Consider the following 20,606-nt stretch of genomic DNA (forward strand, 5'->3'; position numbering starts at 1 on the left):
AAGCTTCTGTCAAATTACACAATGTGATAAACGTACTCAACATTTTCACATATTACATATTACGGTATCCTACATGCTTTTACATCGTATTTCTTTCTCTTTTTGATTGTAGCTGTACTTTCATTGGCTCTGCAAGGGCACGGCACAGTTTAGTGTCTTCTCAGCTCCAACACACCTGACTGAACTTGATAATTAACTGCTGAATTGAATCAACTGTGTCAGAGCACCCTGATCTACCTGCTTAAGCCTTTCCCTGCACTCTCAACCAATCAGAACACAAGGTATCAAGACTGTGGCGTGATGTCATCACCGTGCGGTGCGACAAACTGCTTACACGGGGGAGATTGGAATGTGCATCGACGCGCGTCAACACCGTCTTTCTCTTCACTAAATTACACACAAGCTTTAATTGAATTTCAAATCCCAGCACTGCGTCTCGGGCTCATGGTTATTAATGATCTCCACACCGATTCTCTCGAGGGAGAACCCACCTGACTACATCGCAAATGAAAAAGCGCCAACTCGTAATGTGTCTGGCATCTCTGTTTTAATCCCGCTGTGTAACTAATATGCTGCTGGAAGGTAAGGTGAATTAAGGTGAGAGGGGAAAGTTTGTGGAAGTTGTGAAATTTGGATCACACATGAATCAGACATACTAGATCCCGAAAGAATTCAGCAATGTGGAAACTAAGAAGAAGAAAAACAGAGCCTGAGGAACAAAGGTAGAGGCTTTGTTCAAAACTAGGCCACATTCACTATATATTACACTATGTGGGAAGTCTGCTCTTCATAGTAGTGTTCTATCTGGCACTGCAGATTTTACAGTGTAGAAAATCATCAATAGGGGTCCATTTCTCCTATAATATCCCTATAATAAGCCTCTATTAAATTGTAGAGCCAAACACTCCTGTAGCCGTATTGTGCCGTTCCATGCCAGTGACCGGTTTCCTATCTGTTATGCTGCTAAATCTGGAACCCTTTTTCTTGTTTTTTTAGTATTCTATAAAACTGTTTTTGGGTTTGTATAATGTGTTTCACTTAACTCAGAAGTGGGTAGTCAGTTTTGAATTATGTCATTGCCGACCTCTTTGCATTCACTACTGCAAAGTGGGAAAAAACATGGACGCCTCCATGAAAGCAAGTATTGTTAGCAACAGGTGATTTGTGTGATAACTAACATCCATGAAATATTTACCTTCTCAAAACAGTAATATATGTGGTCAATGGTTTAGATTTAACCAACTACTGTGTCTGTTAATTGATCTACAGCAAACACTACTGTAATCTCGTTTCCAGATCACAGAATGTACAGTAGAGAATGGTACTTTATTACTGTTGACCGTGTGAGCAGCCATGTTGATACGTTATCTAATGCTGAACCTGGAGTTGAGAACACCTTGGTGAAAGGGTGTTTTCTTCAGTTCTTCCTTGTCAGAGGTCAAGACTTTTACGATACAAGCATTAGTTGAACGCAACGTAACACCAGATGAAAGGACAAGAAAGTGGCATAAAAAGCGAAAACCTACATTCTCCTGATTTTCCACTACTGGGAATGATGATTAGGGAAGTGTTTTTTTTTATTCAGTCCTCATGGCCCCACAATTTTCCCTTTGCATTATGAGTTAGATAGAAGCAAAAATGTGGACTTTCTAAGAAGGCCCTGAGGACCTGTTTGAGAACCACTGGATTAGAGGGCCGTTTCCTTTCCCTATGATCTATATAGCACTCTTCATTTTCCAGTTTGGAGAATAGTGATTAGAGGGGAATTTTAGTTCTCTACAGTAGCGCTCTATATAGTACTCTTCATTTTCCGGAGTGGGGAATAGGAGGGAATTTTTGTTCTCTACAGTAGCGTTCTATATAGTACTCTTCATTTTCCGGAGTGGGGAATAGGAGGGAATTTTTGTTCTCTACAGTAGCGTTCTATATAGTACTCTTCATTTTCCGGAGTGGGGAATAGGGATTAAGGGGCCATTTTGAACACAGTGAGAGTGACAGCAAACATAAAGCGGTTGTCATAGAGGATCATGTCAAGCTTGCTAATTTTTCACATGTCGCTCTCCAGCCCCTAAAATCCCCTCCACATGAGCGCCAGTGACGGCCACAGAACACTGCAGACACACTTGTTTGGATATCCTCTCTCACTTTGTTACTCCTCCATTTCATCACCTCTTCTTTCACAGTGTGCCTTCCCCTCCCTGTGGTCCTGTGGTCAGCTGCCAAGGCCAACGACAAGCACCCGCTCCCTCACTTCTCCTCGTTTTCATCTCATTTTCGTCGGCAGGCACATGCTACTATTACAGGCCCACTCCACTCGTCTTTCGTCTCTCCTCTCCAGTAATTCCCTCGCTCTAATCTCTGAAATGTGTCATTTTTTGTTGTTGTTTTTCTCGCTTTTCCCTCCAGCACCAGGCTATTGTTTTGAGGGCACTGAGTGCATCACTGAGGCTCAAATGGTTCAAACATCTTAAGAGAAAATTCAACCACTCTTCAATTCCAGAACTCAGACGTGTACTCAGCCTTGTCTCTGTTAGTAAGCATAACTGCCTCTATAAGAGAACCTTTTTTGTGTTTCGTTTTTTTTTTTTAACACCATTTGGAAACTTCAACTACCCTTTATATTACGTGAACATATGATGATAAATGAATCAATAGAAAGTGGAGTAAAATTAAAGGGTAATTTCACAGATTAGTCAAAATTTTTACAATATTCAATCTTTGAAAATGGTTTGATGCAAAAGGGTTCATTGTAGAGATGTCCTTTACAGTGGTAGCGATAGGAACCAGCGGTCACAATATCTACAACACAAATATGACCATCTTATTTATTAAAAAAAACAAGTGAACCTACACATTTACATGTAATGTAAGTAATGGTAAAATAATGGTTAATCTACAAAAAATAGGGACCTGTATCTTTTCAACAATAATGGATTTTGGTAAGTTTTCGTTGAAAAGCAGTAACACTTTATTTGGGTAGTCCACTTTAGATGCTTTGTAGATACTAAATTTACTGTCAAGTTACATTCAACTAAATATCTAATACATTGGCCATAATGTTCTTCAACTCTAGACCTGGCTCTCATCCTAAACTTAACCCTAACCTCAACCTAAAACCTAAACCCAACCCTTACCCTGGTCCTAGCCCTAACCCTGGTCCAAATCCTAACACTAACCCCACCACTGTGTAGAATCAGCTTCAACAGATTGTTTATTAACAATTTCAGCATCTGTAGATAATGGGGGACTATAGTGGACAATCCAAATGAAGTGAGACTCAAAATCTTTTTAGTTCAAAATCTTGCAGCTTCAAATTAGCAGTTTTCTGTGAGGGAGCTTTTCGAACCATTACACGCTTCAGATGTGTAGTTCCGTTCTCCATCACTGTGAACAGTTCTCTAGAGAATTTCACATCAACTATGAATTACTTTGTTTACACCTTTAAATTATGCAGCATTATTGAGAAATCTGAATTGACTTTAAGAGCTTTTTTGCCTTCTCCTACTGAGTTACTATTTCAGAGATTTTCAGGTTTTACTGCAACAGAGGCAATATGTGTACACGTGTGCGCCTGTGTTGTTTGTGAAGACTGTAGTGTGCTTGTGTGAATGCTGTCACACCAATTATCAGTAAGTCAACCAGTCCACCAATTTTAGAAACAATCATCCCTTCTCTCGCGCTGCTTTCTCGCCAAAGGAAATCAGAAAAAGCATCCACTTCTCACTCCCACCCGCCCTTTTATTCTGGCTCCCAACTCAGAAGAGCCACGGTCTGTCGAGGCTGCTCTCAGATCAGTGCTTTAATTCACAGGGTCCATCACCATATCAAAGCCTGACTGCTCGGTCTGGTCCAGAATCAGCCAATCAGCTTCTGGCCCTGCTTCAGCCTTCCAGTGTTCTGTGCAAGTCGCCGTGGGAGACGTCATGTTTGATGGATGTAACAACACATCCTAGTGGGCAAAACACAAACATCCCTCATTTACAAGTCAAATATGAGCGCTCACTGTCTACCTACAGTACCTTTCTCTTAGTCTTCTTCTCTCGCTCTCTCATTTCATTCTCTCTCTCTACTCTCTTCTGCTTGCTTTCCCTTTCTCTCAGTCTGTCTCTCTCTCATTCTGTTTATCTGTCTCTCAAGCTCCTTCTCCCCCTTTCTCTCACTCTCATTTTTTCTATCATTCTGTTGTTCTCCCACTCTCTTCCTCTATCTCTACTGTCTTTTTTCTTTTTATACTCCCTCTAACTCTCTCTTTCACTTTCTCATTCTCTCTCCTTCACTTTCTCTCACTGTCATTCTTTCTCTCTGTTTCACTCATTCTCTACGTCCCACTCTCATTTCTTCTCTCCCTCATTCTTTTTCCTCTCATTCTCTCTCCCTCTCTTTCCCCATCTCTCTCTCACTGCCATTCTTTCTCTCACTCGCTCATTCTTTCTTTTTCTTTCTGTTCCCTCTCACTGTCATTCTCTTTTATTCTCTTTCTCTCCTATACTCTCTCCCACTGTCTCTCATTCTCTGATTCTCTCTCTCTCATTTTGCATTTGTCTCATTCTTCCTCTGCCTCACTTTTTTCTCTCCCTCTTTTCATCTCTTCATTTCTCTCCCTCTCTCTCTCCCCCTTCATGCTCTCTCTCTCCTTTCATGCTCTCTCTCTATCTTTCTCTCCCCTTTCACTCTCTCTCCCCTCTTTCGCTTTCTCTCTTTCTCTCCCCTTTCACTCTCTCTCCCCTCTTTCGCTTTCTCTCTTTCTCTCCCCTTTCACTATCTCTCATTCTGTCTTTTTCTCTCTTCTTCTAGTCCTCTCTAGTCTTCCTCACTCTCCCTTCCCCCTCTTACCCTTTCTCTCTCTCTCTCTCTCTCTCTCTCTTTCTTTCTCTCTCTCTCTCTCTCTAGCTCGCTCCCTCTCTCTGTTTGTCAGCTTGTCAGGACTGATAGAGTGCTGCGATCTGCAGTAAAGGACCTGAAAGAGAGCAGCAGTCCTCGATGCTGAGTATTGTAAATAGTCATTCAGGGGACACTCTGAGAGAAGGCTGTCAGTCTTGGCTTCAAGGAGATGGAGACAACTCAAAGGAGGGAGAGAGAGAGAGAGAGAGCGGAGAGAGAGTGGGAGAAAGAGAGAGAGAGAGAGGCAGGGGGGATGAGAAGGATGGAGAAAGAAAAGGAGTGAAGTGATGGAGGTGCAGAGGTGGGATCTTAAGGGACAGGGGAAAAGGTAAACATTTGAAAGAGAGAGCGAGAGAAGGGCTAGAGCGAGAGAGAGAGAGAATGCAGAAAGCTATCCCAGATGTATTCTTGCACACAAACATACAAGACTACGTCAGTGCACTCATTTTCCTTTTTTCAGCACAGTTGCCATGGAAACAAGGTCCCGTCCTCTGTAAGTCTATATGTATTTGTGTGTGTGTGTGTTTGGGTCGAAAGAGTTCTCTGGTGAGCACTGGGTGGAAAAACTGGTGCAGAGAGAGAGAGACACACACACTCAAATTTGAAAACAAGTGAAAGACAGGCACCATTGCTCCTTACAGCTCCTTCATTTCTTCTCCTTTTTCTGAATTAATCAGCAAATCAACATCAAACAACACTTCATTTGCCAGCAGCCTCATCAATCAGCCTCCCCACCCTCCGCTCTCCCTAAACTGAAGCATCACAATGTCAAGACCGAGCACATGGTTCATCTCGGCAGGGCTGTAATGAGACCCCCAGGGCATTGAGCCGAATGTGAATCCTGCAGATAGTCTGGGCTTGGTACATGCATAACGGCTCCCATACCGTCTCCACACCTACACCTGATTGTAGGGCTCCCATGGAGAGAGCGGCACAATGACATCAGCTCAACAGCAAGGCCTAAGACCCAGAAGGGAATGTCCTTGGAGGAGCTTATAAGTACTTTATCTAAGCATTAGGTGATGCCCCTTAGGTGGATCTTTCAAAATTACTGTTGAATTCAATGGTCTCGTACAGTGATTCAGGGGGGGGGGTCTCATCTGAAGTGGTTCATTGCAGAGAAAGAATTCAGATTTCTTTAAAGTGGTGGTGATGGGAACCAGGAGTCACCATGTGTAAATGTACAATTTTTATATGGAATGTTGATGGTAAAATAGTGGTAAATATGGAAAAAACCTTCTCAAAACTTCCACAAAACAATGTCTCAGGGGTCAGGCAGGTTGTCAGTAACAATTATATATGATAGCTTTCTGTGACACAGCTTTTAAAAGCTTCAGACATCTGGATTATATCACCAGCACTGTGACTAAATCTGACTTGGCAAGTTTCTTTAAAAAATCACTGAAATTCCCCTTTAAATAACTTGTAAACTGTAGCCCTACACAGTTTAATTATATGGAAATCTGGCCTCCAAACTGGTTTGGGGAACAGTAACAATTGCATGAATTTGCTACATGAACTAGCTGCTTATTTATGTCTCTCCTCCAAACTTTAAAGTGTCTTTGGATATATATATATATATATATATATATATAAAACTACTTTTTATTTCTAACTTTTCAACTTTTTAAAATTTTGTTCTAACACTTAAGGAACATGATGTTGGGGTTGGAACGCCAGAACAGAAATGCTGAAATATTTCTTTCGCTTAATTCATTTGATGAACCCTCATGGAAATTGTATCATATTCTTTTTAGATGACTAATGAAATAACGAGAGTTTACTGTGAAGAGGTAGTAGCTGTTTTTCTGACCTTTAAGCACCTGCTAGAATTAAGAATGTACACAGTGCTGGTTGCCAAATTTTAATAATGACTGGATCACTTAACCAATAGTTTGACTAGGCTTAAGTGCAACTTTATTTAAGCTTATGTTTCACTTGAATTAACTCTGCCTAATTAACTTTATCTAAACCTAAATCCACAATAACGATACACATTTACAGTTTGTGTCACCCTGTGAAATTTAATGAGGTTGGATTGGAAGAAAAAAATCCCTCTATTTTGGTGCACTTAGCTAGCTAGTTAACTTGCAAACCAAAAACAGTGGAAACAACTGTAAGTAGAATTGTATTAGATAACTGTTTAATTAATAACACCATAGCAAAAAGCTTCAGATTGAGTTGTAGCAAAAAAAGTGCAAATAATTGCTGTGGCTGGTGGCAGTGAGGTGAATTGTGTGCAGCTGTGCTTAGCCATGGAGCTAACATAGCAGTTTGCAAGCTAGATAGCTACAATAAACATTAAAATCCAAAAATAAAGACAATAATACAGACACCCTACTTACTGTATAATGCAGACTCTCTTTAATGTGTTTACTTATAGCCAGCGGTGAAGAAATGTTTAAAAGCTTGTGCATAGGCACTGGTTAAATTAGCATACTGATACTGCGTGAGTAAGTGTAATATTTTGCAGATTCCAGCAGTGTCTGACGGCTGGTGGAGTGAGTATATGGGACACACATGTGAGACACATGACTTAAGAAATTCTGCAAAGCTAAAGTGGCTAAAACACACACACACACACACACACACACACACACACACACACACTCTGACTCATGCAGATACGGGCCATTAAATTCAGGTAATGTTTACATCAACCATCAGAATGGGGAAAATATGCTCAAAGTTGGAAGCAAGCAGTTGTCCAAAGTGTCTTGTTATGCTGAAGCATTAAGGTTTCCCTTCACTAGAACTAAGGGTTCCAGGCCAACCCCTGAAAAACAACCCCACAGCATTATCCCTCCTCCACTAATCTTTACAGCTGGCACAATGCAGTCAGGTAGGTAACGTTCTCCTGGCATTCACCAAACCATGAAGCAACCGTCTCAATGTTTTCGTGCTGATGTTCATGCCAGAGGAGGTTTGGAACTGTGAAATTTTAATTATATCGCAATATAAATGTTTGACCATACTGCCTAGTATTCCTGTAATTATGCTTTTCTTTTTAAATACAATATACTTTCTTATGCTACATGTACATACTGGATTACAAAGGCACTGTTTTTAATCACTGTTTTTTTCACTTCACAGAAGGACCAGTAATGTGTTCAAGTAAACGTGAAGAAATCTATTTACTGGAGATTATTTAGAGCCCTGTAGGCATGGATGCTCCTGCACTGCGTGTACAGTACCGCCAGACTATAAAGCCATAGCAACATGTTTCACTATCACTCAGCTAAATGGGGCTTTGTAAGAAGTGAAGAGTGATTGTGGAAGAGGAAACCGGAGGGAGAGCGATGGAAAGGTAGCACTCCATAATGTTACTGTGGAACGTAGACAGCTACTGAGTCGATTCATTACCTGTAGCTAAGGCGGATGAATGCACTCGCCTGATCTCATTTGGATAAGCTAAGCTAGCGAGCTGAATATAGCCATCTATCATCATTCGCTCTGACTGGCTATGAATAGCGCTTTAACACCTCCATTTATTAGCCCAGTGTAACAGCAAGAGCTCGCTGTGTGTATGTGTGTCTGTGAATCACAATAAATGATAAAGTTCTCTGATACACAGGCGCACGGGGGCAACATGCAGCGATATTGGATCCCATACTGAGAATAGAAGATTATATCTGTGTAGCTCTCTCTTTATGGATAGCTATATTAAAGTATAAAGTTTTTCATAAGGCAGCAGGGGATATAGATGATATTTATATTGCACGTTTCTTTCTCCACGTTTCTTTCGCTCTTCCGTGCGCACATAAAATAATTCTCTTCAACAGCCTACAAAACATACACAATGTATACTCCTCCTTTTCTTCAGTAGGGAACATTACTGGTGATCCGACAGACAATCATCCGATCCAATAACAATATCTACCATAGGCATAAACAGTGCTAAATTATGCCTATACGTTCTGTATGTGCACATTGCTGGGTTGAAGTGGAACAAATCTAATATTTTTCTTAAAAGTGACTTCTTTGGAACAGTGTGAACAGAAAAACCTGGTCAATTCAGATCAGATTCGAGACACTTTCATATCTGCTCCTGGATCAGGTATGTTGCCATGCCGCCATAATGAAAACACTCATTCTTGTGTTTTTTATTGGTAAGTTTGCTTGTTTTTTCACTCATATTTCCAGGACATTATATGCATGTGTGCCTTTTTGCAATGTAGCACAATTGGAATCATCCAAATTTTTGCTAAAAAGGTCAATTATTTCAGCTGATGTACACTAAACAAAAATATAAACACAACAGATTTTACTGAGAAGATTTTATCCAAACGGAGAGGGTCGTGAAAGAGAATTCTCACATTAGCATCTGGTGTGACTGCCGTTTGCCTGTAGCAACATATTCCTATAAATATCCTGGAGTTTTAATGATCAACCTGCTGCAAAACCATGTGCTGCATTTATATTGTATATTTATTTGTTTGGATTTTATGATGTACATAATGTAAGCCAGCTAAATACATAGTTTTCTCTTTTTTTTAATCCCTTAATACTTTGGCTGACAAAAGGAACTTGGAATTAGGGATAGCATTTTAACAAATTAACAAACAGTATTCAACTATGCAACTCTCCACATCCTACTAGCACAGCCTGTATAAAACACAGGATATTCCAGTATGTTTATGAGCTTTTTAGTTTGTCATATAAGCATGATATTATTCGATATTGAAACATTAACTCTGTGCGCAGTTTTCTGGCTGCTAGCCCATCAACCTCTTATTTTGGATGGGAGATGGAAGATGCACACGTAATGTACTCTACTTTGTATGTTGCAGTTTTACAGTGAATGATTTCAACTGAAAGCCTATATCTATAAACTAGAGGAGGAGCCTGTTAACCTGTTAGCAATCTGCTGTGCTCGTTGTTAAAAAAAAAAATTCTTTTGTAGTTCATGTTTTCTGCATTCTCTCTGGTTCTATGCGTTAAAAACCTCATCCCTACAAGAAAAGATGCCACGACTCATCTGATATTGAAAAGGCTAGAAGAACCATGTCAGCTGAGCACTTTCTATGAAATATGTCCCAAAAAAGAGGCCAATTTGGCTTTGAGGAAATCAGAATTGGCCATAAAAATTAATCATCAGTCAGGTGTGTTCTCACTGTTGATCGATGTGGCTCACTTACACACAAGAATGTGAATCTCCAAGGCAGACAGACTACAATAAAAATCATAACTGAGTACAATGTTAAGGCAGCCTAAATGAGGATAAACGAGGCTAAAAGGATTCTTCACTTTTTCACACATCTCTGCTCTGCCAAAGCCTAAAATCCTGTACATGTGGGCAGCATGCATTATTAGATGTACGGTGATATACATGGCACACATATGTGCAACCCTGTCACTTGATTGATATGTATTTATGTTAAAACATCATACATAAATCATCACGTAACAGCCATGTGATGATTTATGTATGACATTTCAACATAAATATGTCAGTCAAGTGAAAAGGTGCCACATAGTTGCTGTCACACATTTCATTTTTTTTAATTTTCTTAAAGTTATTCTTTGCAATTGAGTTAAAATGTCATGATGAATAGACTAAAATGGTCCAAAATTACTTGGAAAAATCATTTTACATTGACTTCCATTACAAGTTAAGACTGTTTTCCCTTGTCATGTAAAATTAGCATTATATGAGGTTTTGCTCTGACAGCGACAATAAATAACGATATCTAGATATAGATATATAGAGCTCAGGTGCAAAACTAAAAAAGCAAACATGAGACACCAAACATGCCTCAGCTGATCGATGACATCTTGGTTAAGGGGGGATACTGTGTAAATTTGATTCTTCAAGAAAACCCAGAGAACCTGGATTGATTTTGTACAAGGCACATTTTGTCTACACTCAGTGCCTGAAAATCAAAGAAATCACTATCACACCTGGGCCTGTAATGAGGAAGCTTCTCAGATCAACACTGCTGATTCTAGGTGATGTTACTATCAGCCAAGTCATAGTAAATAAGAGAGGAAACTGATCCCAGATCAGCACTCCTACTCTGAGAGGCTTTGTGAATACAGGCCCTGATTCAACTTGGCCCTTCTTAAGTTCATTATGTTAGAGTAGGAGAAACAAGAAAATCCTTGAGGGTGCAAGTCTTCTGTTCAATTCAGTGTTTTTTCCTTAGATCTGATCTTTCTGTCTTGATGGTTAATATTCATGTTTTTAAGGGTGCTTTAAAAATCTGTAGTTCAGTTCTCTTGGCCTGAACCAAAGCAGAAAATGATACAATACTGCATTTCATCTCTAGTTTGCTTAGTGTTCACACTGACATATTAGATCAAGTAGATATATTAGAACCAAAATATGTAAACCCAATACATAAGTCCAATACATAAAAGGACGTCATACACAAAAAAGCCTCTTTATCAATATCCAAGGCAAAAGCTCCAGTAACATGTTTCAGCATGCCTGTTTTATGCAGTAGCACCACATAACACCTGTCGTTCTGCTCAAGCTGGAGAAAATTAACATGCTTTCTGGGCAGAAACTTCTCCTTTGCTTCTTTTTAGCAGCGAACCTTTTTCTTGCTATGGTTGGATAGCTTTTTGCTATAGATCTAATAAATTGTGTGTCTACAGCCTATAAAACAATTAAAATGATCAAACGGCTAAAGCTTAACTATCTGATGTAATCACAATGTAAAAATCTTTTTACATTTTCTTGAAGAAAGCCATTACGTTCATGGAAGGCTGCAGCACAGCTTTAACATGCAAGACAATGGGTGGGGAAAAATGCACTGCTACAGAATACCAGACAGCGTAAACAGATTCTGAGACAAATATAATTACTTCTGTGCGCCTTAAAGCTGTGGATGGTATGTTTTTAAGCACTTAAATCGTCCAACTAGAATGACACTCGCAACAGACGGAAACTAACGGAATCAGCAAATCAGTCTGTTTTAGGTTGAACGCTTGGCACACTGATAGATATAATAATAGATAATATAATATAATAATATAACTAATGCTAGGGCCGCACAAAACTAAAAATAAAAATATTAAAATCATGATCCCTATTCGCTATTCGATTTAAGAACAATGAATCTGCAGACCATAGTGGGGTTAAAAAGATCCGATTTGTGTCATTTTTTGTTTCTCCCCAATTCAGTCGTCTCCAATTCCACACGCTAGTTAGGACTCCCCAATCACACGACACCACCAGTGCTAGGAGGGCAAAGGCTAACACAGGCTTCCTCCAAGACCTGCAAAGCGCCACCGCATCTTTTCGAACTGCTGCTCATGCAACGTCACTGGACAGTTGATGGTGCTCGGAGGAAAGCGCCAACCGCCAGATCTGTTACGTCAGCTAACAGACGCCTGCACTGACTAGCGTCACGTTGAGTGATGGGGGAGAAGTGGTGGGGGAGAGAGAGTGAGGCCGGTTGTGCTCTCTAGGACTCCTGGCAACGGATGGCTGTATCATCACCAGGGATCGAACTCGCGATCTCCTGATGATAGGGCCAACGCTTAGACGGTTGCACTGATTCGTGTCATATTTACGCAAAAAAAAACAGATTTGTGCCACTTTAAGCCTGTAATGTAAATGTAACTCAGGTCTAGGGTTGAGAACTGCTGCTCTATGGAGAAGTGTCTTCAGTGATTTCTCTAAACTGTACAGAGCAGTTTATTTATCTCAAAGGAAAATTCTATTAGCTGTAGTAATATCCTGCTGCACGTTTTGGGTTTCTTTAATGTAATCCTACTTTTTCCTTCACAATGCTGCTTTGCTGATGTGTGAAGAAATTTTGCACTCTTGCAACTTCCTCATAAAAAAAAATTGTCACAGACTTCATGTTTTCTACTGGTTTCCAACAGAAATGAAGTGCTTCAGTGGAGGAACTGAAGAGAGCAATGAGGATGCGAGGGCTGAATTTTAACAGGCCTCTCTCTCTCTCTGCAACTCTCTCTCTCTGCGACTCCCCGACTCTCTCCTCATTAATGATTATGCCTCTAACCTTGGGGGAATGTGGTGGGCGAAAGTACTTTCGGGTACCTTAGACTGTTTGGGATGTTTTGAAAGCAGCTATCCTGCGCTGGAGTTATTTCATCTTAATTTGTTTGCAAATTGCAGTTTGTTTACAGCTTTCATTTCCCAAGTCCAGGTCATGTGACACTGCACTCAAACCTTCTTCGAGATTTGAGAAATTAATTCAGATTGTAAAACAAAATTTTTTGCTTTTCTGTTTGTCCTCCATGGTGCGATGTTTTCATGAAAGGGTTTAAGTCCACTACATCCAGGGGAACGCGGATGCTAATATTTAGATGGTAATACAGAGAAAATTCCTTTGTGCTGAGGTTATTCCATCCGGTAGTGGTGTCCATGGAAACCGTGTGGTGAAGGCTGCTAAGTCTAATTTTATATTCCGAGTGTAGTCTGACTGACTAGGCGCAATACTTTGAAGTTTTTTTGCTGCACACCGGTTCGCGGCTCTTTGTCTGAAGACGCGTCAGTCATATTCAGTTTGACTGATTAGGCATCTATTTCTCACAGAGCAAAGTCAGCAAAGACACGGCCCGAAGCCGCTTCAAGTCTGGGTGGTCGATTTTACATCCAGCAGCCTTCTAGTGAAAAGTTACACCTGGAGTTTAGCAACCATCATTATATAACACAAGTCAAGGTTGGCCATATCAGTGTCATCTCTGTGCCAGCTCACCTGACTTGGTAGTTGGATGATGACTCATTTTAGGTGTTTTATAGCAGAAAAAAACACTGGTGCAGGGCTACAGCCCTTCAGGACAGAATGTACTGCAGAAAACAGCAGATTTTATGGTTGGAAATCAAGGTCTTAGTGACACCTAGTGGTGACAACTGTCGTTTTGGGTAGATACTCACCTTCATTCCACAAAATATTTAGTAAATGCTACAGAACCTTAAGCTGAAAGTAACAGATTATGTTAAATCTGAACGTAAACCTAATCTTTACCATAACTTCAACCCTAAATCTAATTCTAAACCTGAGACAACTGAGTTTCACCAGCTATTTTAACAATTTAAGCATTTGCAGATAATCTATGTGGGACTATAATATAACTATATAAAAATATGGGGTGAGAAACATACAGTACATCTGTAGAGCCACAGATTTGACACAGAATGAACAGGAGAGCCACATTTTACAGAAAATCCCATTTAGAAAATGTATCTTCCCAAAACGTACAGTTCGTACAAAGAGGTGCATGCAAACCCTTAATTAGACCAGCCTTTTATGCTGAGCCTGTGCAGCAAATAGAAGCAGCGTAAAAAATTTAATTTCGCTTTCACTGTTTTTTGCCACTGGCCACTACAGACCTCTGAAGTTGTGAGTCATTCTGGAGTCGGCACACTGCCCATGTTAGTGACTCTGGGTGTAAGCTGAATTTCTCTATGCCAAAACTAAATGTGCTTCTCGAAAATCTCTGCTGTCACATCCTGTGGTGCACAAAAAGGTTACAAACCTGATATATTTTGAATAGATTTATCTACTGAATGTCACTGGATCCTCTGAACTACGACACAACTTCAGTGGTGTACCAGAAGCATGTATAAAAAGTAGTGGGTTTAGTGGGCCATGCATGGTTGATGGGGCATTCCATGAAGCCCTGACCAACAACTGATTACTGTATGCATTTGTCCACCAATGATGTGGTGATTAACAGATGTTTCTTCCAAGCAGCAATAGCTACAACCAAAGCAGCTGCTCAGAAAAACTGTTCAAAACTCCAAAATGCAACATCAGAGAAAGATTAAAAACTCGAGCTCTTTAAAATTAGCACACATTTGGTTGTGCTGGACTAAGCACAATTTCAGCATATTTTAGAAATAGTTCTCTCACTGTTTTAAAGCTCTTATGAAGTTTGATGTCACAGATTTCAGTCTTTGGTACACAAGGGGTACCATGAATGAGAGAACCTGTCCAAATAAGGCACCTGCTTAGATATATCAACCACAGAATGAAGCTTTTGTTTTGCTTATACTAGTGTTAATATGGTGCCCACTTCAGAAAAAATGCACCAGCGCACATTAACAGATGAAAGCTATACAAAAATGCTTCTCATAAATGAATGAATGAATGAACCTTGTTAAGCCCAGTGTTCGTGGGAAATGTGATGCACAATTTACACCTTTGCTGTTCTGTAGAAAACTTTATATATACAACAACCAGTTACTCCTAAAACAAGAGTTTTTAAAGTAGCCCACCTGTACTAGTTGCTGATCCATTTCAGTCTCTTGCAGCCTCTACTTCGTCAGCTACATTCTCTTCCTTCGTCAAGCTCTCGTGTTCTTTAGTTCAAAGATAAAGAAAGTGTTAGTAGTAGTTTCTTCTGGCATATTCCTCTAGCAATGAGTATTAAGACATTTGTGCGGGTTGTACGCCAACACGAAGTTTTCCAGTGCCATTTGCAATGGTTTACAAGGTATTACACTCATGAAAATGCATCGACAAAATATCCAGTCAGTTAACAGTGTGTTACCTCAGTTTAGGAGTTATACATATTCTCTGACACCAAATGAGCACAGCAGACAAAGCTGCTAAACAGTGTACAAAGTAAATAGTACATTGTGTACAGTATATAGTCATATGCAAAAGTTTGAACACCCCTACTTAAATGCCAAAAACAAATTTTTTGTTTTTCTTAGTGAACATAACACATCCTCTACAGGGAACAAACTGAAATGTGGCATTCTCCAGCAAACTGTAGGGCACAGTTTATATTTATTTGCTTGAGTTTAACATATTTTATATATAAAAAATAAAATGTGCCATAACTTTTACACAGGCTACATTTTATGTGTTTTTTTCCCCAATATGTTAAATTTAGCAAAGAAACTCTATCAAATCGGATATGCTTTCGGGCTGGGACTGGCCCGATGATGGTTCTTATCAAGCCCACCAGATGAATTTAGAAAATATTTAATTCATGTTCTAAACATCATCTTTAGGACTGTAACTGACTGTTTCTAAATGATGACTGCTGTGACACTGCAAGGGTGGCTAAAATCTTCAAATGAAGTGTCGGTGGCACTTATAACGACGCTTACGTAAACTGTTTTATAGCCTATCTACAACTGAAAATAAAATCTCTCTAGAAACTGTTGCTGCTGTTGGAGCTTGTATGGAGGTTTACAAAGTCCTCAAAGTAAAGTCTGTTCACTCTGCGGCCCTTTGCAACAAGGTGACAAAAACCCTCTAGTTAGTTTGTAACGTTTGGCTCTGTAATGCACAAAAAACATGATAAATACTATGAATACTGTCAACCCTTCTATGCTCTTGGCATAACCAGGGAGCTGACTGGCTCTTTTTACTGAAGGGCAGAGTTTCTCAGTGACCAGTCTCCCTGTTTATAACGGCTCTGTGGTTGGTCACCATAGAGTAGAAGTATGGGGCAATATGTGGTCCTGCTACCTGAAATGATACTCTTGAGCTAAGCTGTGGTGTGGTCTCTCCTACTGCTTGGGAGTCAAGCATCAAAAGGATGTAGAGAGATGTGCAGTACAGAAACCACAACAATTTTTAAAGCAACAGGAAACATCGGTGTTTCTATCTGGTTTCCCAGTTTCAATTTGATGCTGTAACAATTTTCCAACTTCACGAGTTGTTGAGGAACGTCCTTCATAGAGCCTGTAATCCTGAGCAGGTAGGTGTGAGATCTGGAGAATAAGCCATGGTTCTCTTCACCTTATGCTGCCTTAAACTCTGAACTATGCAAGATATGAAAGCTCCATATATAGCTGCATATATGTGTGAGAAGTGTTTTTAACTGCAACTATAACACATGATAAACCAATACAATCATGCTAACATGGCCTGATGTGAGGGCGGGGTCTTTGGAGTTACCATGAAGTAGAAGACTAGTCCTAAAATATATAAATAAAGGACTGTGGCATTGCTATGAAGTAGAAGAATACTTGTTGGATCACAGCACAAATTGATCATGGTTTGAGGACTGGCCTATTGGTTCATTTCACTGAATCTATACTGTTGTAGTAGCAACTAGTGATAGCACTATCTAACACTAGTTCTTGTTATAAAACTAATAATTATTATATTAATAATTTATGGTCATAAACACTAACTAGAACCTATTTAATAGAACCTATTTAATTTAAATAGGTTCTAGTTAGTGTTTATGACCATAAATTATTAATATAATAATTATTAGTTTTATAACAAGAACTAGTGTTAGATAGTGCTATCACTAGTTGCTACTACAACAGTATAGATTCAGTGAAATGATCCAACAAGTATTTCAGGACTAGTGTTCTACTTCATAACAACACCAACCATGTTGTTAGTGTTTATGGTCTTTTGCTCTTTAGCAACTTTAACAATCTAATGTTGTGCTTGCTGTGACTTTTTAAGAAGTATTATGGCCAGATGTGAGGGCAGCGTCTTTGGAGTTACCAATTCCCTCTTTGGGGCTGGCCTCTCAGTTCTTCTCACTGACTCTGTCTATGCTGAGTCAGTTTAGAAGGTTACTAATGTGACAGTCTACTAACTAATCAAGTAGGTTAGTTATGTCACAACCCTCCTAATTGAAACCCCCCCTTGATTAGTGTATTGTAATGGCTCTGCAGTAGTTCCTGAAGGCTACTAGCTAATCGGGGGGGGTGTTCAATTAGGCAGGTTGTGACATAACTAACCTACTTGATTAGTTAGTAGACTGTCACATTAGTAACCTTCTAAACTGACTCAGCATAGACAGAGTCAGTGAGAAGAACTGAGAGGCCAGCCCCAAAGAAGGAATTTGGGCAGCCCCAAATTCATGATCAATTCATACTGCGATCCATCAAGTATTTCAGGACTAGTCTTCTACTTCGTGGTAACTCCAAAGACCCCGCCCTCACATCCGGCCATGTTAGCATGAACGAGAACACTTGTTTTGGATTAGGTGGGTTGTGACATAACTAGCTAACATCAATTCAGTGCTAACTTTAGTATAGTTTCACTACTTATCCAACACTACAATAATTTCATTACTTGTTACTATTACTAACAACATCTAACATAGATGTTGTTATTACTACAACAACTATTACGAGCTATCTAAGTACTAATCACATCAAACACAAATTATAATTCCCAGTAGCCTCACACTGACCACTTAACAACAACCTTCAGAACTTAAGTTTGGCTGTGATCCTTCAAGTATTTCAGGACTAGTTTTCTACTTCATGGTAACTCCAAAGACCCAAGACCCCACCTTCACATTAAGCCACATAACCATAAAGAAAAGAAAAACAGCTTCACAGCAAAATGAATAAACAGCTGCAACTAAAAATTGCAAAACTTGGTACCCATTATGTATATAAAGTATTTCAGGACTAGTCTTCTACTTCATGGTAACTACGAAGACCCCTCCCCTACCCTGCCTTCATACCAGGTTGTGTGGCTATCTAAAGAATTTCATGCACTCCTAAAGGGTATTTAAGTTTTTATTCAGTGTTTTTTTTTACTTTTATTTTATTATTGCACTTTAAATTAATTCTTCATTCTTTTTGAGACGTCTGTTGAACCTTTTGGGGGGGGTGTGAAACTTTTTTTTTCTTTTTTTAAAGATATACTGTTACTAAAAAATTCCCTATGAATATGTTTGCATACTAAATGAAAGGTTCTTATCTTTTTTTCTTTTAGAATGAAACAAATAAGAAAATGTTTTTTTTCTTCTCGTGTAAATGTACTTTTCATTCACTCATTCACTCAGAAGACTGGCTGCTGAAGCCCTCTGAAAATGTGCCAAACTATATATATATATATATATATAAAACATTGATAAAAAAAAATAAAAATCTGTGGAAAGCTACTTTTTCCTACCTTTTTCATAAAATAAATGTATAATGCTAAACCATAACTTGCCATATGGCAACTACATGTGACAAAGGAACTGCATTCTTCAATGGAGTAAACCCTGGAGGAAACACTGCCACTCCCACGGCTTTTACAGTCCAAGTTTTCTCAAATCACTATAATTATTTTACATTTCAAGACATTTATGTTAGATACGGTTATTATTATTTTTATAATGCCATAATGCCTGGATGATGAAGGTGGCTGTGTTCTACGTAACGTATGGTTTAACAAACAAGCGCGGATGTGACGGCCCTCAAAAACGAGTGAACTTTAACTAAAGGATTAATGAAACTGTCCTACGATGCTGAAACAAGTGGCGACTGAAACAAAACTAATTCAGCTTCAGCATGGGCAAAGCAAGTGTCCATGCACTATTATCTTATTTATCATGTGCAAACGTTTGTGCACTCCTGGTCAAATTACATCATGTTGATTTACTGAATCAAAAGAAGTGAACACATCCTCCACAGACAGCACACTTCTGCACATTTAATCATTTGCTGAATTTAACATGTTGGAAAAATGAAACGAAGTAAAATGGGTCCTGTGCTTCATGTTTTATGTTTCATGTTTCATAGTGGTCCTAATGGACGAAGTTTGGGGTCAAGCAGGAAGTGCACTGGGCCAGATGTAAAAATGACAAATCTACTGCTTTTGATTGTTGACATTATTGACAATTGCTGATTACTTTAATAATTTTACAGCAAATCAGGCAAACGGTAGATTGCTAAAATATGATGCACTTCCACCAATAGAGATGTAAAAAATATATACACATCATTTTGGAGAGCATCACGCTTTTCGTAAAGCATTTTTCCCCTTAAAAAGCCATATAAATTTGTCAATAATTATTAGAAATAATTTATTCTCTAAATTTGAGAAACACTTACCTTCAACACTGCACTGAACCATGAGCTAGATCGCTACTGAGACCATTTCTCCGGAGTGACTGATACTTTCCTTACCTGATTGCAGTGTTTACCTCACAGTGAAGGAGATACAGAGTGACTAACATTTTTAATGACCACTAGGGGGCAGCAGTGCACATCATTGACCTCTTCAGTAAAAGGCCACAGGGCATGTGAGTGCGGTCACGTCCTCGGGAGGTACTTTTCAGCGTTTTTATGAAGCCAGTGAACAGAAACATGACTGACAAACCCGCTAACGGTCACAAAGCACAGCTGCTCGTAAATAAGTCGACGCAGCTGGGCCGGCTGTGTCTAAACACTGCTGGGAATCGTTTTAACCCGAGCTGTTTATCTGTGCTGCCTACGAGCGCCCGAAAGTTAACCTATTTTACACTTACTGCTCTGTACATGTTTTAGCTTTTCATTTTTCTATCGATGAAACGTCGAGCCAGCTCAGCTGGGCACCTGAGCGGCAATTGAGTTTGCTTAGTTAGCCAACAGCCTCAGATTAGCGGTGTCCTGACTGCACTAAAGCAAACAAACGGCGCTCACAAAGTCAACACTGTAGGAGTTTCACACACACACGAGCATTTTCTCATAAAAACATAACGTTTTAAATCATAAAACTCACCCACCTCAGTTTGCTGAAGGCCAATTGTCTGTAATTAGTGTCGGAGCAGTCCGGCGCATGCGCAGAACTCCGCGTAGCGAGTGGAGGACTGATTCGTTCTACGGAACCGGTTCTTTCGAACTGAGCGTTTCAATGAATCAAACGGCCAATGCGACTGATTCGTTTACACCAAGTCTCTATTAACACAATACATGACTGTTAACTACACATATAAACGGAGTTTATGCTGTGAAATCTAAACAAAAACATGGTATGTAGATGGTATGTAGTCCTGTATTCTATCGAAGCCCGTTTTGGTGACTGGAAGAAAATCTATAGGCATTTAGTAAGTCACAA

General features: G+C 39.5%; 1 protein-coding gene across 1 annotated transcript in view; it reads right to left on the reverse strand.

The window, feature by feature from the left end:
- Positions 1–20,342, reverse strand: part of LOC118816667 (gamma-crystallin M2-like) — a 42,003-nt gene extending 21,661 nt beyond the window's left edge. The window contains exons 1-2 of the mRNA XM_036583181.1: positions 20,275–20,342; positions 15,080–15,163 (exon numbers count right to left, since the gene is read on the reverse strand). Of these exons, the coding sequence (XP_036439074.1) occupies positions 15,080–15,100 (21 nt within the window). The 5' untranslated portion in view covers positions 15,101–15,163; positions 20,275–20,342. The remainder of the gene's footprint in view (positions 1–15,079; positions 15,164–20,274) is intronic.
- Positions 20,343–20,606: the final 264 nt, after the last annotated feature.

Source organism: Colossoma macropomum, unplaced genomic scaffold (genome assembly GCF_904425465.1).
Source record: "Colossoma macropomum unplaced genomic scaffold, Colossoma_macropomum, whole genome shotgun sequence".
In the NCBI taxonomy this organism is placed as follows: Eukaryota; Metazoa; Chordata; class Actinopteri; order Characiformes; family Serrasalmidae; genus Colossoma; species Colossoma macropomum.